At 34.4% G+C, this 16,340-nt stretch overlaps 1 protein-coding gene across 1 annotated transcript in view; it reads right to left on the minus strand.

Moving 5' to 3' along the window:
* Positions 1 to 1,105: 1,105 nt before the first annotated feature.
* PPP1R42 (protein phosphatase 1 regulatory subunit 42) overlaps positions 1,106 to 16,340 on the minus strand; it is a 21,308-nt gene continuing 6,073 nt past the window's right edge. The window contains exons 5-8 of the mRNA XM_085306792.1: positions 11,532 to 11,649; positions 10,766 to 10,894; positions 8,919 to 9,072; positions 1,106 to 1,160 (exon numbers count right to left, since the gene is read on the minus strand). Coding sequence (XP_085162918.1) covers positions 1,106 to 1,160; positions 8,919 to 9,072; positions 10,766 to 10,894; positions 11,532 to 11,649 — 456 coding nt within the window. The remainder of the gene's footprint in view (positions 1,161 to 8,918; positions 9,073 to 10,765; positions 10,895 to 11,531; positions 11,650 to 16,340) is intronic.

Here is a 16,340-nt window from a genome sequence, read left to right on the forward strand (position 1 = left end):
TGCCRTTCTTGAGGAAGTTTAAGAAGAAGGCAGACAATTTAGTCTACAAATTGCTGATATTTTACATGTTTTTAATACAAAGCATTGCTTCTAAGTAAATAGACCATTGCCTCCTCATATTTCTGAATGCTCTTAGAATACAGTATTAGAGTCAATGTGGGTTTTGAAATTAAGACACACTTAACATATCCAAAGAGATGCCAAAACCTTTCTTTGTAAGCTTTGAGGAAAGAAAAGAGAAAAAAAATCCAGTAATGACCAATTCTACACATTTTGTAACTTAATGGCATTTAGAATGAAACTTACTTCTGACATATTATTTCTGATTCCTCCTTAACCTACATCAGTGAGATCAGACAAGACTGATCAGCTCTTAATGTCAGAACTGTACCAATGTCCCTATTACTCCTAAATCTTTGTTAACACTTCTCAGACCATGCAGCATTTCTATAAAACTTACAATCAGTGTTAACAAAAGCTGCAGATGGAAAAAGAAAAATGAATGGTTGCCTTTTGCCTATTGCCACAATATTGACTGATGCAGCAAAAGCCACTTTTTTAAAATACCAAACCTGAGCGCAGACTAATTTAAATTGACATAATCTCAATATTTGGGGTGTTATATATTCTCTTATTACAAAACTGACAAGCTTTTTCCATATACAYACACAGAGACCGTTAACAATTTAGTCCACATACATTTATACCAAACCTGATTATTTTCAASTTCCACAAGAAACGAAGTCTTACTAATAGTCAAAGCATGTCTTACACAAATGAAATCAGATAAGACTCAACAATCTTTTATTCTAAAATATTTTACCACAAATCATGTATAGTTGACTATATCCAGCTTTATTAGGCAGGCAGTTAGTGATTAATATAATAGTCAATATCTTAACTCTCTAAAAAAGGAAGATCTTATTGCTCCAAATCTCTTTTYTGAATTAAAATATTAGTCTATTACATGAATCATTTCACAGCTGGCTCTGATTTATCTTGATTTTGATGCAGCAATTAATTCCGTTGAGAATTAAGAGAACAGAAAGATGTAGTCATCTATGTAGTCTCTGGTTACAGTGGTATTTGATTGAAGAGGTAAAGTTCAWATACATCTTTTTTTTGGCAGTGAACTTCTAGAATCCTTCAAGGCCAGGTTACTTAACAAAATAAAAATACACTGTTAAAAAGCATTACATTTTTTTCTAGTAAAGTAAAATGTATCGGTTACAGTAACAATATAGAGCATTTATCATTCAGCCTCTGTAAATAAGTAGCTTCACATATTGTTTTATTTATTTATTTAGTTATCTCCTCAGAACTATTATTCAGGGTAACAACTTTGCATAATACACCAAGATAAAAACCATAGAAAAAACAGGAAGTTTTTCAGATCTCCTTATAAGTCACACTCCTATGTACAAGGACTTACTTTCCAATACTAATAGATCATATATCTGAATATTCATCCTAAAAAAGCAGTAGGCATATTTTGATCTCTTGACTCTATTTATTAGCTATTTTTCCCCCTTYGGCTCCAATTCCAGAGCTTTTGGATTGGGTGGCATTTATAACTGTGTCACATATAGTCCTATCCATTATACGCTCTCTCTTTGTACATATAAATATATATAAAGCTTATATATGCATATATAAGAAATGCGCCATTGAATTAACTTGCACCTTGCACGATTTTTAATATGATATTTTTAAAGATTTGGAATTTTTGAAATTTCATTGGTGACTGATCAAAATTAGAATTAACGTATACACAGCAATAGCTTATRTAACCATACGTATATTCCATTTAGGGTTAGAACAGTATCAAAGAGAGGTACTCAAACTGCAGTGCCTTAGTTGGTTTCCCTGTTGGTACTTTCTAACACACCAAAAAGCTGCAGCAGTATTCTGATTGCTCCAAAAGCATCAGGATCTTTACTGGGACCATCTGCTGTCAGCCCTCCTAGGTCTTTGTGCCTAGTGACAGTTTATGGTGGGGATAAATACTACCAAAAGTAGAGGAGGATCAAGTTAGAAACCATGTAGGCAAATCAGACCCATCCATGACTCTGCAATTGGATAGGATGCATCCAAAGGTGCTGTCAGAGCTGGTCAATGTCGTAGTGAGACTGCTCTCATGATATTTGAATCATGCTGTCATGATTCCCTCCTTGAGCAGGGAAGCAGCAAAAGCAAATGTTACATCCATCTTCAAAAGGGGCAAGGAAGATCTGGGAAACTTAAAGGCTGATCAGCCTCACCTCAGCACATGGAGAGATTACACAATAAATCTTTCTGAAACTATTTGCAGGCACAGGAAGGACAAGAAGATGATTGGGAACAGCCAGTATGTATTTCCAGAGGGTAAATCAAGCTAACCAGCTTGATTACCTCCTATGAGGAAAAGACTGGCTCTGTAAATGAGAGGCAAGCAGTGGACTTTGACTTGATTTCAGGTTTTCAACAGTAGTAGTCATACAGCCAAACTGGAGAAAGATGGGCTGGCTAAGTTAACTACAGGGGGAGTGAAGAAGTGGCAAGACTATCTGGCACAGACAGTAGCGATCAGTGATTCAAAGTCTAACTAGTAGCATTCTTCTTTGAACCACAGGAAGTTCCGCCTGACCGTGAGGGGGAATTTCTTCACTGTGAGAGTGACAGAGCACTGGACCAGGTTGCCCAGGGAGGTTGTACAGTCTCCTTCTCTGGAGATCTTCAAGGCCTGCCTGGATGCAACCCTGTCTATCATGCTGTAGRTGACTCTGCTGAGCAGGGAGGTTGGACTAGATGATCTTCAGAGGTCCCTTCCAACCTTACTGATTCTATGATTCTATGATTCAGAGACTGATTTTGGGACTAATTCTGTATAATGTCTTCATTAAAGCTTGGACAGCAGAACAKAAGTCTGCTCTGTTGTAGATTAGGGCAGTCATGCCATCACAGCATTGGTGTTTTTATACAAAGCTTGAATTTGAACAGGTTTGGAGTGCCTTTTGCAACATGTACAGCCCATATCCTTGCCTYTCCTTGGTGGCAGTGTTAAAAGAAAAATTTGTACTACTTCTGAGTGAGGTCTAGTAAGTCTTGATTAGCAATTAATTCTGAGGGCTGTGCAAGAGCAATATAAGGAATTTTTTGCTATTTAATGACTCGGCCATGATGTGGGATTTGCAGTAAGATAAGAAGTAAGGCTCCAGGAATTCCCAGGTTATCCCAAGAACAAATATAATATTTTATTTAAGAACATACAGCCATTCATAGTATATAGGAATGCAAATGCCATTGCAACTGAAACCATAAAACTTGACAACTTCGAGTTGAAAAGTCTTACATTTCTACAAGCCAGCTGAGAATTCCACTGAAACGGATGCTTAAATGTACCAAATCCCAACATGCTTGTTGACTTACAAAGGATCTTACACTAGACAGATCTGCTCAAATTTAGTGATGTGGGTTTTTTTATTTTTTAATCATTACCTTACAGTGGTCCTTCAGGGTGTTTTTTGTCATGTAGCTTCTACTCTAGGTAAGTGTTCACTTTGTGCTTGTTAGAACAAAATCTATAAATAGCAGCTTTTGCTAAGCTATGCTCATGTCTTGCATGTCCTTCTGCACTCCTAATATTAGAGGGCTTAAAAAGCACATCAGGGTCCATCCTTCAGRGTCCTTTATAATTCTGAATATCCGCACAAGGAGAAATAGATAATAAGATGTGGGAACAATAGTCAATGTTTAGAAGAAATGTAAGATAATGTATTTTTCCTGTTGTTAAAATAAAGGCCAGGTTGCTCACTTGAAGATCACTAAGTGACTAGTAATTGTAACGCTCTCCTCCAAAATGTAGCATCTCATCTTGCTAGATGAGGGCAGAATGACTGGCTATTCCCCTCAGGTTTGTTAAAGCAACTGCTTTCAACTTCTCAGGTATTGCAGTATGCCTATAGAATGTGTAGTAGGATACATGAAGGCAAAGAGTGACCTAGTAGTAACATCACTGCAGTAAATCAGCTTATTGGTGCTGATTTCAACTGAATAGATTCCAGAGTTATACTAAGGTGCTACAGAATTTATTTCTATATCCCAGAATTTATTTCTATATCCCTCTTCAAGTAGCAGTCTTTTATCCTCAAAGAAAATTATGTTTTCATTCTACCATATAGGAATAAGTTTTAAAATTCTGAGAAAAACAAGCATTAATTCTTTACTTTGCTAATCTGGTTCTTGTTTTGTGCATATAAAAGTGATTTTTAAAATTTTATACATTTGTTACACAATCAAAATGCACAATGCTAAGGCAGCAAACTAAAGATAYGAAATTCTGAATTGTTCACTGTCACAACAGTACTCTGAAAAAGTACTGACAATAAGGATATAAGGATAGTAAAAAAGTAAATGCTATATGATAGAAGTCTGTTTTGCTTATATAATAACTACTATAATGAAGACATTTGTTAAACACCAGAAAAGCAGATATGCATATATTTTGTTTTGCTCTTTATTTTATCATCTTAAAGTAGTACTATATTCCTGGTACGATTTTGATGGAACCATTTAAAAGATATAACTCACTTTAAATTACTGAATTGCCCTTCTTATATGTGTGTTCTGTTTAAAATGTTATTTGTGAAGTATTCCAGTACTTTTTTTGTGAAATAATCATATATTTTATGTGAAAGGTTTCAAACTTTCTTGCTTCATTGTTGAAAATACATGGCAAGACTGCACATTATAGTCTGTAGACCCGAATTTTGTAACCTACTGCTGGCTGACAAGTTACATGTGCCATTGGTGCAAGTTACACTGGCCTTTTCAGGGCTGGGAAATACTGTGCATCTCCTGCCAGAGGTATCAGGCTAATGCAAGGAAATGTGCTCCCGCTGGCTGCCCAGTCAGCAGGCCTCGCTCTCCCAACAGGAATCTGCCTGCCTCTGCTCATCCAGATGCATGAGAAGTWCATACGGTCTAGCTGACAAGCTGCTTATCAGGTGATACATGCCGCCTCTCATCTATGAAATACATTTGTTCTCTTTATGTGCACAGCAGGTCTGCAGCACATATGTTCTATTACTATATTTTAGATCCTTTCCCAGTTTTGGGCACACTCAGGAGCACAGAAAACTGGAGGAGGGAGGCAGGGATATAGGATAGAAAGGATAATCCCCAAATCAGTGGTTTCCAGGCAAGCAGCAGAATTCACAGCTAAAAAGGAATGCTTTTTATCAGCTGTCCTTGTGACAATGAATGATGTAGTAGTGTTAAGAACTGCAGATTGGGTATTTAAGAAAACCAACTTTTTTGGAAATTACCACTCCTGAAATATAAATTTAGACTGAAGATGATGCCATTTGTATATATTCTTGCATATTTTATATTGATGAAATTATATTTCTCCTTCTAAATAGATTATTAATTTTCACAGACAGAATCATGAGAATCTGTGGATCACCACATTCAATAAAACTGTGAACATGGACGCACAAAATATCATTAAGGGACATAGTAGTGTAATATTCATTATAGTCCTATAAAGGTACTTACACTCACGTTTGCAGGTAGTGCATATCCTCCAGGAAAAAYGCAGATGATCACTAAACTGGCTGAATTGCCCACTGAAACCTTACACGTAACACAATAACCAGAAATTATCTATACCTGGTCTCCATTCAAATGGCCTTTCCTATTTAATTCCAAAAAATTCACCTCTTCTCTTCATCCTTACATTTCAGCTTATCTAGCATTACATGGACTCTTGTCATATTCCACATTATGGCTGAATAATTCAATGACAAAAAAAAAAAAAAAAAAATCCTTACATCACTCTCGCACAGCCCTCAGAATTATTTGCTGATCAAGACTTACTAGACTGCACTCAGAAGATGTCTACATTTTTTCTTCAATGCCACCACCACAGAAAGGCCAGGAAGGGTGCTTCAAAGGGCACTACAAATCTGTTCAAAACATGCTCTCAGCTCTGCCAAAATGCTCCAGCTATTATCTCCAAATATTTAACACACCTAATTTTGAATACAGTTGGAGTGGTGGCAGACAATTCTTGGTCGCCCTAACCAGCTCAAGGATGCACAGCTAAAACTGCTCTTGTGCRTATCCTAACTTTGTATTTCCCCCCTTTTCTGTTTTTTGAATTTTCAGAAGTCTGCAATTTGCTTAAGCTGGCATTCAGTAAGAGAACAAGATTTAAGGTTGCCTGGAGGTAACTCATTCCTCCACTCCCATCAAATCAGAAAACTACACTTCTTTAATATGAAATAAACATATGATTGTAAAAGTTATCTTTTGGGTACAACATCATTACAATCTCAGTATCAAGCCTCCATAAAAAAAATGTCACATAAGAGGCCTTAATAATTCTATTTATTATATTGACAGTTAGGTTTAAAGAAACTGAAACCTAGTATACACGCTGAATATGCACATCTTACCTGTTATCAAACATGCAAGTAATTTATTCCATATAGATTGCAGACCATACAAATCATTTCAACTCAAGGCATTTATAAATATTTAATAAATAAAATTAATAAAAACATTTTCAATAAGAGCACCTGCCTAAGAGCTAAGAAGATGAAGAAGGAGAGAAGAAAAACTAAAACTGCCCGTAAGTTTCTTCAACTTGAACATACAGGATGTAGATAGTGGTTAGGAGGTTGGCTTTTGAATAGTTGGCACAATACAGAGTAGTTACTCATTATATGATGGCTGCATCATTTAAAGATAGTTCCAATTATGTAACATATACTGGAGGGGGAAAATGTGACTTTCCTGAATTGCAAACCTATTACGATATTTAATTTCATTAGCAAGGAAATGTGGGCAGAAACTGCTGGTTACAGTTTAAGTTTACAACATTAAAATTCTAACAACTTCTCTACTCAGGGAAAATTAATAATAGTATATCCTGTTGGAAGGTATTAGGTATCTTTAGAATAGTTAAGTGATTTGTTTTCTTTGAATTACTTTCTGCCAATATCCATAATTCTCTGTAAATGTCCCAAACTAACGTTTAAAATCCAATATGAAATTGGTATTGTTTTTATATTATCAAAAAAAGAAAGATTAATGACATATTTCAGAAATCCAATAATAACTGGCTTTTTTTCCATTATTCAAGTTGTATGTAATCCTCAGTGGATCTTAGACGTAGCTTAACAAAAGGTTTTTAATGTCTGTTTTTCGGTTGCCAAGGGTCAAACATCACCTAGTGTGTATAAAGAAAGAGGAAACATCTGTTGGAATAACTAGACTAACACAGAGGGTAGCATTAAAATTCACTAATTTCTGCGATTACAAATTTCAATTAAACAATATAGATGCATGTTCAGTGTGACCATGTTTGTTGACTTTACATATGGGCTTATTTGTGTGTATAGCAAATTACTGGATCTGATGAGGAAACACTGTGATTTATGACTATTTCGTAATCTGCATGTACTCTAAGGAAGAATATTCTTGTATTTTGATGTGAATTTTTTTCCTTAAACATCTTATGAAATACACAAAATTTTAACTAATTCCAGAAACTCCTCCCTTTCCATGAAATTCTGCCAGTAACAAGACTAGAATATATCTCAAGATGAGTGAGATGTTTGTATGGCATGAGTATTAAGCTGTACCCCTCCTAAGTTTCACAGGCATGGCCTATACAGTGAAAAATAATCATTAAGTATTGCTTTGTGATAATGAGTGTACTGTTCCTGGAATTCTTGTTTTTAAACTTCTCCGCTGCTAAGTGCGTTCTGTAGCAGGAAAAAAAAAAATCAAGAGTAGCTGCATATGTGAGGAGTATTCAGTTTCTTTTTAGACGAGAACTTATCTACTGTCATATGAAGACCAGAAAATAATGCTTAGAAAGGAGCAACATRTAGTATATATTCCTCTTTACTCCTCAAAGAAAAACAGCTATTTTTTTGTCTGAATAAATAATAAGAAAAAACCTTATGGTGAAATGGAAAGCGGTAAGTTGTCAAGAATAAATAGTATTAAATGAATCTCAGTTAYGTTTTCAAACATATTAATAAATTCTGATTTGAGTGTAAAATAAAGTGCTACATTTAATAAAAAAGTTGCAAAAGAACACCTATGTCAGCTGATTTTTTTTTAATCTATAGCATTGCCTAAACGAGATATTTTGATTGACCAGAAGAGCTGATAAATAATAGTTTCATTGAAAATAATAATAAAAGTCTGGAAGGAATGGTCTGGACTAAATACTGGACTAAACAAAAATAAGATTACTATAGATAAAACAGGTAAAACAATAGCTCTGAAACTGCAAATTCATTATCAGCAGACTTTATTTCCACAAGCAGTTGTGCTGTAGCTAGTAGGGCTGCTTCTCTGCATGCAGAATACATGTCTTAAATTCTGAATTGTTTAAATTCTTTTGTTGTTTAAAAGTCTGCAAGGCACAGGCATCAGATTTCCTTTCTTGATCTTGAAGGTCTTCATCTGATGCTACAGGAAAACCTAATCAAGTATATAACATATGGGAACATATTTATTCAAGTAAGCTACAGTGAGAAGAAGTGGTTGTTTCCCTTCTGCTTATTACTGTATATATTGCATCAACATTTACTGATGCTGTCAACAGTAACTAAACCTCCGAGAATCAGCTTCTGTATTATTTTACCTTTGTGGAAGATACAATCCAGGAATCAAATGCATATGACAGAAACTGCTAACACTGGAGTAAAGTTATTACTACTAGCTAACCTGCTGATAGGATTTTTAACCAGAAACTGAAATCTATTATTCTGACTTTCAAAGAAATAAAGACAATGAACATGGTATGGTTAAAAAACTTCAAACAAACTAATTCAGGAAGAAATTCTACTTTCTTATACATGTTTTCCAATGGACTCAGTAAGAACTAAGAGTGAAGATGYCTGAGAGGAACATACCTGAGAATTCCTACAACTTCTTTTTCTTCGTGGGTTCTTGGCAGAAGTTTTCTTCTATCTTTACATATCTCAGACAAAATTAAAGAATTTGATTTTTCTTTCACAGATGGACTGTAGTAAAAGGGAAGAATGGGATAATGTGTTTCAAACTCACCTGCAGAATGCAAAGAATTAGTGATTAATTCAATATTCCACATTAAAGTATGCCATTTTTATTATTCAGTGTGACTGATCACAGGCTCCAATATATCTTGTTAGCTAAAACAAATTTTGGAGCCAAACACTACAAATTTGATAACTGCAAATGGGAAACTTTGTATGAAATTACACAGTGCAAACATTGCTGCAAGTGCATATKAAAGCAGGTATTCACCATAGAGATTTGTAAAAGTCACATTACTTTCCTTGTCATTCTCTTTAATCTTATCTAATGATAACCATAAAYAGTCACAGTTAAATAACAGTTGAAATACCCATTGCGAAAGCAAGATACAATCTTTAATCTTTTAGCACTGGTATAACTAAGGTGACTAATATTTTATTGCTTGTAAAATAATTATTTACTCTGATCAGAGAGGACATAACATTTTACAAGAGCAAAAAACTACATAAAAATCTCTTTGCCTTTCATTGTGTCATAGGACTCATGGGCGTGGACTGCAGCTGCTGAACAGTATAATACAGATCTGCAGATCATAAGGTAAAGCAGAATAGTTTTATCCAAGTGAAACAACAAATGGAGGTAAGCAGTATACAGTTACCTTAATCAGAATTTCTATGAGATTTTAAGATAAATGCCTTTAGTGTCAAAAAAAAAAAAAAMCACCATGCTTTTTCAGTTACCATAAAATGACTAGCACAAACTTTCACAATGCTGTTCAAAAGGGAGTAACTCAATTACATAGCACTTCCTCGTACCAATATTCAGAAGATAAAATACTGTTTTCAAAACCATTGGCATTCACATACTACTTCTAAATACTGATCAGACAGCAGCTTTCTTCGGGCTGAGGCTGAAAGGCTGAATGTTTTTCACTCCATGTCTTCAAAACAATCTGATGTTTGTGAGATTTGATGAAATAATAATTGGAGATGGTATGGCTATAAAGAATATGTTCTTTCCACTAAGTTACGTACCACAGTTTATCTTGTGACAAGAACAGTGTAACAGCCACTGATTTTTATTTTATAAATATGATTATTCAAATTATTTGGAGTACTTTAAATTTTAATGTCTGTTTCCAAGTCTTCCAAAGATGATCTTTTTCACGAGATTACAATACTGCTTGTATCCATTTAGCAAGAAATGTTGTCAAATCTTTTTTTAAATATATTTTCAATTTGAAGTCAACTCCCTAACAACAACAGCAATGATCACTTTAAAAAAATCTCAAGGTTTATTTCAGGTTTTGCCTGATTTTCAAAACTGATTTTTTTTTCCACTTTAAGAACCTATTGGCTTTTTCTCRTCTGTTTAGACTTCAACTTCTACAAGAGCTAATTTAATGAGCTAAATTCTAAGAACTGCATGGCATGCAAATTATGTAATTCATGCAAATTTATTCTAGATTTCTAATACATGGAAAGTGATCGTGAATATTTAAAAATATGCATTGAAAGTGTTCTTGCTAYTGCTTTCCGTATATCCAGGATGGTGGGATGTGGGGAAAAAAAAGTGAACTAGAACTAAAACTAAATTCTATGTTGGAAAAGACTAATTTCATAATCCTGTGTTTTGGGCTTACCACTAACATTAGTCTTATTTCTACTATATTTTGTGCTAGCTACTATTTTATTGTTTCTATAATAATGCAAATAATCATAGAATAATTGATTAGTTTGCTTACAGAAACCTAGGTAGGCTGCATGCTCATTTGTCATTCTTTCTTTATTTTTTTTCCTGGCACCTTTGGAAGCTTTCCAATTCATGAGGAATTGTCTTTCTATTTCTTTAATTTCTTTCCCATCAAGGAATTCTGTAAAAGAAAACAGAACATTTTCTGTGATCGCAGAAGTTAACTAAAAGGCTAAATAAAAGTCTATGTAATGTATACTGGTTTTATATTTTTTATTTTCAGTCTGTTTTGCTCTTTTTAGTCTTTCAGTAAGAAAAGTCTGATGATATATTACAGCTTGGTACTCCTAATTTAATTAGTTGAAAGAACGAGCTGACACTTCTTAATTACAAAAGAAAACATCTACTATTTTTATAGTTTTCAAAGGAAATATCTCAAATTCACTTAAGATGTAATACTGTTTGTAGAAAGTTCTGATGAGAAAGTGTACTTTTACACAAGGTATGTCTAGGCATAGAAATTCAGGATAAGAGAGCTACTACTTATCATAGTAAGCATTAGAATGGTTACTACTACTAAYAGGAAAAGCTGAGCAACAAAGTTTGTGTAGCTTATTACCCAAGTAGTTTTAGCTACATTACTTGTACTAAATAAATTTAAAAATACATCATTTGACGTTAATATATATGACAGTATTTATGCTTACATGTTTAATCCTGCAATTCAAGAACAGATAATGGGCCAGTTATTTCTAAAATGTAGGGACTTTTAAAGTTATGGGTGAGTTTTTGGTTTGAATGTTGTTTAATTTGTTTACCTAAAGTTTGTGACTCTACTATAATCCTGTCCCTGTACTTTGGTTTGTGGCAAAGAGGGTTTCCTGTAAGATCCATGCTGCGTAGCTTGGTCCATTTGTTTAATACAATCTCCAAATCCTGCAATTAATAGAAGAACAGAACACTGTAATTATTTTTCCCTCTCCAGGATAGAATTCAGTGATTTGTTCAGGCAGGCCCAAATCCTACAAATAGTGAAACTATTCAGATGCACAAACAAAGAATTTGCATTTTCAGCTAGAATGGTGTGTAGCATTCCCTGAATGCATCATAATTGCACAGAAGAAATGATGATGCAATTGAAAAATTCCATTTTTAAGGATACAGTAATACCAGCTACAGAAAATTACCAGTATAATCCCACTCCTAAGCACCTAAAGCTGAAAAATCACTAGTTAGAAGTTAGTATTATATGCAGCTCTGTCAACACATAGCCATGGTGCCACAGAGCCCTTAGACTAGCATCGTGTCTGATCAGACTTTGAAAAACCTGTGGAAGAATAAATATTTTACATAGAAAAAATTGATTTTAAAAAGCTAAAAAGCATGTAAGCTCCTTCTCTCTACATATGTACATAATACTGTATTTTACAGGAGAAACAGTAATCCCCTCCTTACAGAACTGTGGGTGGTCAGTTATAGGTTTGGCCCAAACAGTGAAACTTTTGAAATATACCTTTCTCCATTTATGTTTCCTTCTGGTTACCAAAGGACGGTATGACCTAGATAAAACCTCTTCTGTCTTTTAAATACAATAAATTCAAGTTAAAAGAACGTCAAGCATAGCAGATTGGTCCCTTCTACTCAGATACCCAACTTTTTGAAGTACACTTTCAAAATTTCACTCGACTGTCATTCTTAATATGCTTCCTTATATGTGCATAAAGCTTAAGAAGGGATTCAAAACAATCTGTATGAATGTGAAAGGAGAGGTAAATTGAAATAATTTATATTCTGCAGTTGTAATAAATTTGAAAAAAAATCTACTGATCATGAYGTGACAGATGCTAAACAGTAAAGTCTGTAGAGTTTCATAGCTTGATGCCCAAAATGAAATAACTGCTGATACAAAAATCTGTTAGCTCCTTCAAATTTAGAAAATTACCTGGGGAATGTAAGTAGAGAGAATTCTGATTTTACARACTCTGCTCCCTTGGTAGAAAATCCTCTGGAGAAAACTCTATGGATTCATGTTTAGAAAAACACATAGAAAGGAAGTGGCAACATAGCCTCACACCTCCAAACAATGATCCAGAGATGACAGTGCCTTTTCAGAAAAATAAACAGATGTGAAAGTCCGGTTCTGTAAAGAACAAGACTGATAAAATGATGCAAGAAACTCTGAGGACCAGTTTACTTGAACGTATATTGATAGATATCCTAACACTACAAAATAAAACTTCACCAGCACCTATCAGAATAGCAATGTGATAATCCACACAGCTGAGGTGCTAACACTTACCACAAACAACAATTCAGATGGAAAAAATATTTTAGACTAAGATTATTTAAAAATAAATGCACTTAGCAAGCATGTTTATTATTTATTCTTACGTGGGCATTCAGGCTCTGTCATTAACATCTGTAATGATGTCTAGATTTCATTAGAAAGATTTTTTCAAATAATAGTTTTGGAACACAAAATTTCTATTACTGAAACATAAAATATATACAGTTTAACTTTGATGAATGTATACAAAGAGTCCTGTAGATTTTTGTTAGCTGTTACTTACTTGATAAATGACCCAGAACATGCTTACTCCAGTGTATGTTTATCTAAGACCACACTAATCCTGTGCTGAAATATGATTACCCTTCCGATACGCTCTAGTTGTTCATTGCCTTCCTGTCTCTAATAAAGTGCTTTTACTTCCCAGCCTTTCAATAAGCTGTACTAAAGGGACCAGACACTTTTCTGGGCAGTCTCCGTTTGATAAATGATCATGTCATGCTATCACTCTGAGGTCTGCTACAAAATACTGACGAGCAAATTATATTCCACCTATGGGGGGAAAGGGGGGAAGGGCAAGTGCCTTAGCAGGCAGCTGTAGCACTGGCAGTAACGTTCTTCACAATTAATGATGGTCATTTAAGAATTGGTATTTGACCAGCATGCTCCAGTTTTTATCGGAAACGTCTAGTCCAACTGCCCTAACTATGTCTACAGACAGCAATTTGTCACCATTTTGACTACCTGTCATAATCTGTTTGGGAAAATCTATAATTTTTCTCTTGTTCCTGACTGAATTCCAAAGTGAGTGAATTCATCTTTTTTGATATCCTCTTGTCATAATCAATACTGGGCAGAGGTTGAATAAATTAAAGACTTAGGAAATACAGGTTTTTATAGGTAATTCTAACTATATTTTCTGTATCTATCCAGACAGTTATGTGAGTCTTAATCTTCCTGAATATAACTAAAAATAATAATAATAAAAAAAATCATTAATAAGGTCTTTTTCTTTCAGGAGAAAAAAAAAAAGAGAGAGAGAGAGAGCAGTTCCCTTTAGTATTCCTACTCAAATATACAGCGGCCTAGAAGTCCTTGTGAACCCAAATAACATAGACAACAAGAAGCTCAACAGGATCAAATAAATGAAATAATAAGCAGTAGAAAATAAGGAAAAGCCAGTTCTATTAAAATGAATTATATTCCTGATAGCTAGTGTAGAACATGCTTTTTACATGTGGTAGCTAGTTATAACTTACTATAAATTGCTATTGTAAGTTATTTTGAATGAACTGAAACTAACTAATTTGTGTTTTGTCTGCCATTCAGACTGCATTATAGAAACTTCAGTTATGTGAAACAAGCCTTGATGTCTGTTAATTATGCTAACAATGCCCTGAAGTAGCCAGATCCGTAGGTGCATTAACTCACTAGCCCTAATTTTCAGCTATGCTGAAATCAGCACAGCGTGTTTGAGGAATTAGGGAGTATGGGTTTTTACAGTGATGTCAAAAAAATGAGATAAATATTTCAGTTTAAAGTAACTACATATTATACAAATTATACAAAAGTGAGAAAAGCATACATGGGAAGCTTATATTTCATGTGTTTGTTATGCCTTTCACATTGCCTGCTTTTGCATAGATTCTGTTTTGTTCTTACTGCCCTCTCCCTCTGCTACACAGGTCACCACTGTTGTTACCAGCCCTGCTGAGCRGCTCCTCTGCAGCTGCTCTTCCTATCCTGACACCAGGCAAAGCAGGGTGGGTTCAGAGCTCGCTGTCAAGTCTCCGTGCCACCGCACCATGGCCCCTGACCAATTCCAAACATTCCTGGGGATGTTCTTGAGGGCACTGGGAGGCTTGAGAGTGGTGGTGGGGGGGTAGCAAGAACGAGAAAACAGGAGACGGCTTTTGTCATGAAAAAGAGATACACTTCAGAGTTTTGAAAATAGAGGAGCAACAGCGAGGGACTTGTGTGAGACTTTGGTGCTTGCAACAAGCTCAGCTTACAGAAGCAATCAGGTATATTTAGTACAATAATAGTATATCCCCTAACACTGTTCTTACTGTCACAGTTGTAGAGTAACATAAGCCGTGGAATCATGAAATTCAAGAATGCAAAAAAATTGAAATACAGTCAAAATTCCCCTTGATTTTTTTTTCATTTACTAGATGTATAAGATCATTCTTCTGCTAGATGTTTACTGTAAGTTAAAGCCTCTTAGAGATAAAATTGCCATTTTTTAATACTCTGTCTGGCCTACTGCTTTTTCAACAGTTTTGTTTTTAATTTAAATGAGAATTTATATTAGTGTTAAGCACAGCCTATTAAAATATAATATCTGAAAAACAGTAATTATAGTTGCAAAATATTCCACTATGTATGACATATTTAATATGGTCATTAATTTTACAGTCCTGAAAGAATATGAATAGGAACACCATACATGCTCCAGGTTTTCAGAACTTGGAAATTGCTTAGAGAGCACATACGACAAGTACTTTCAAAATCTGCTAGAGCTTGATTCAAGTATCACTGATAGCAGCAGTAGCCAACTCAAATGGCAACCCCATAAATTTTCAAAGGCTGTGACGATATAACGTGGAACTCTAAATGTCTAGTTGATCTGGATCAATATTAGCTCTTGTCTTCCTGGTGATGATATAATTAAATTAAGTAATGTACACACAATTACTGAATAATGCAGTTTTGTCTTCTTATCCTCCTTATTCTGTTTCAAAACATGCTGGTTTTCCCTCAGTTACTGAATCACTGAAAATGCTGTTTCTAACCCTGCATTGCCATTCTTAGTATAAATTGGTTCTTTGGATAAGACAGTTGTCTTTTAAGATCATCACAACTGAAATCTTTTGTATTTATAAGAAAGAAAAAAAACAGTTAAAAATCACTGTAATAGGACTCCTTTCCAAAAGAAAAAAATATTTGAAATTAAACTTAAAACAATTTCAAGGCTGCATTAAGAATTTGTAATATATTTAAATATTTTAAATTAAAAACAAAATAAACATATTTTTCTATTAAAATGTTAACAGAATTCAAGCCACTAAATTGGAAGGACCTTGAAATCAGTGTTTGCTAAAGTGCTGTCATCATATTTTGGTGACTGGTCAATTCAGAAAAAAACATGTTATTCATCTATCAAGATGATGAATCTTGATTCAGCTCTTCAGCTCTTCAGTACTATGAGCTACACTATGAATAGTGCAGTTCTCAAATCTTAAGGCATAATTATCAGAAACTACATTTTCAGATTCTTTACTAAAGATACTCCTTTTAGTTAACAAATCAGCTTTAAAGAGGCTACATAGTAAAAAAA

The sequence above is a fragment of the Rhea americana genome, unplaced genomic scaffold (assembly GCF_003343005.1).
Source record: "Rhea americana isolate MKP2758 unplaced genomic scaffold, rheAme1 scaffold_247, whole genome shotgun sequence".
Lineage (NCBI taxonomy): Eukaryota > Metazoa > Chordata > Aves > Rheiformes > Rheidae > Rhea > Rhea americana.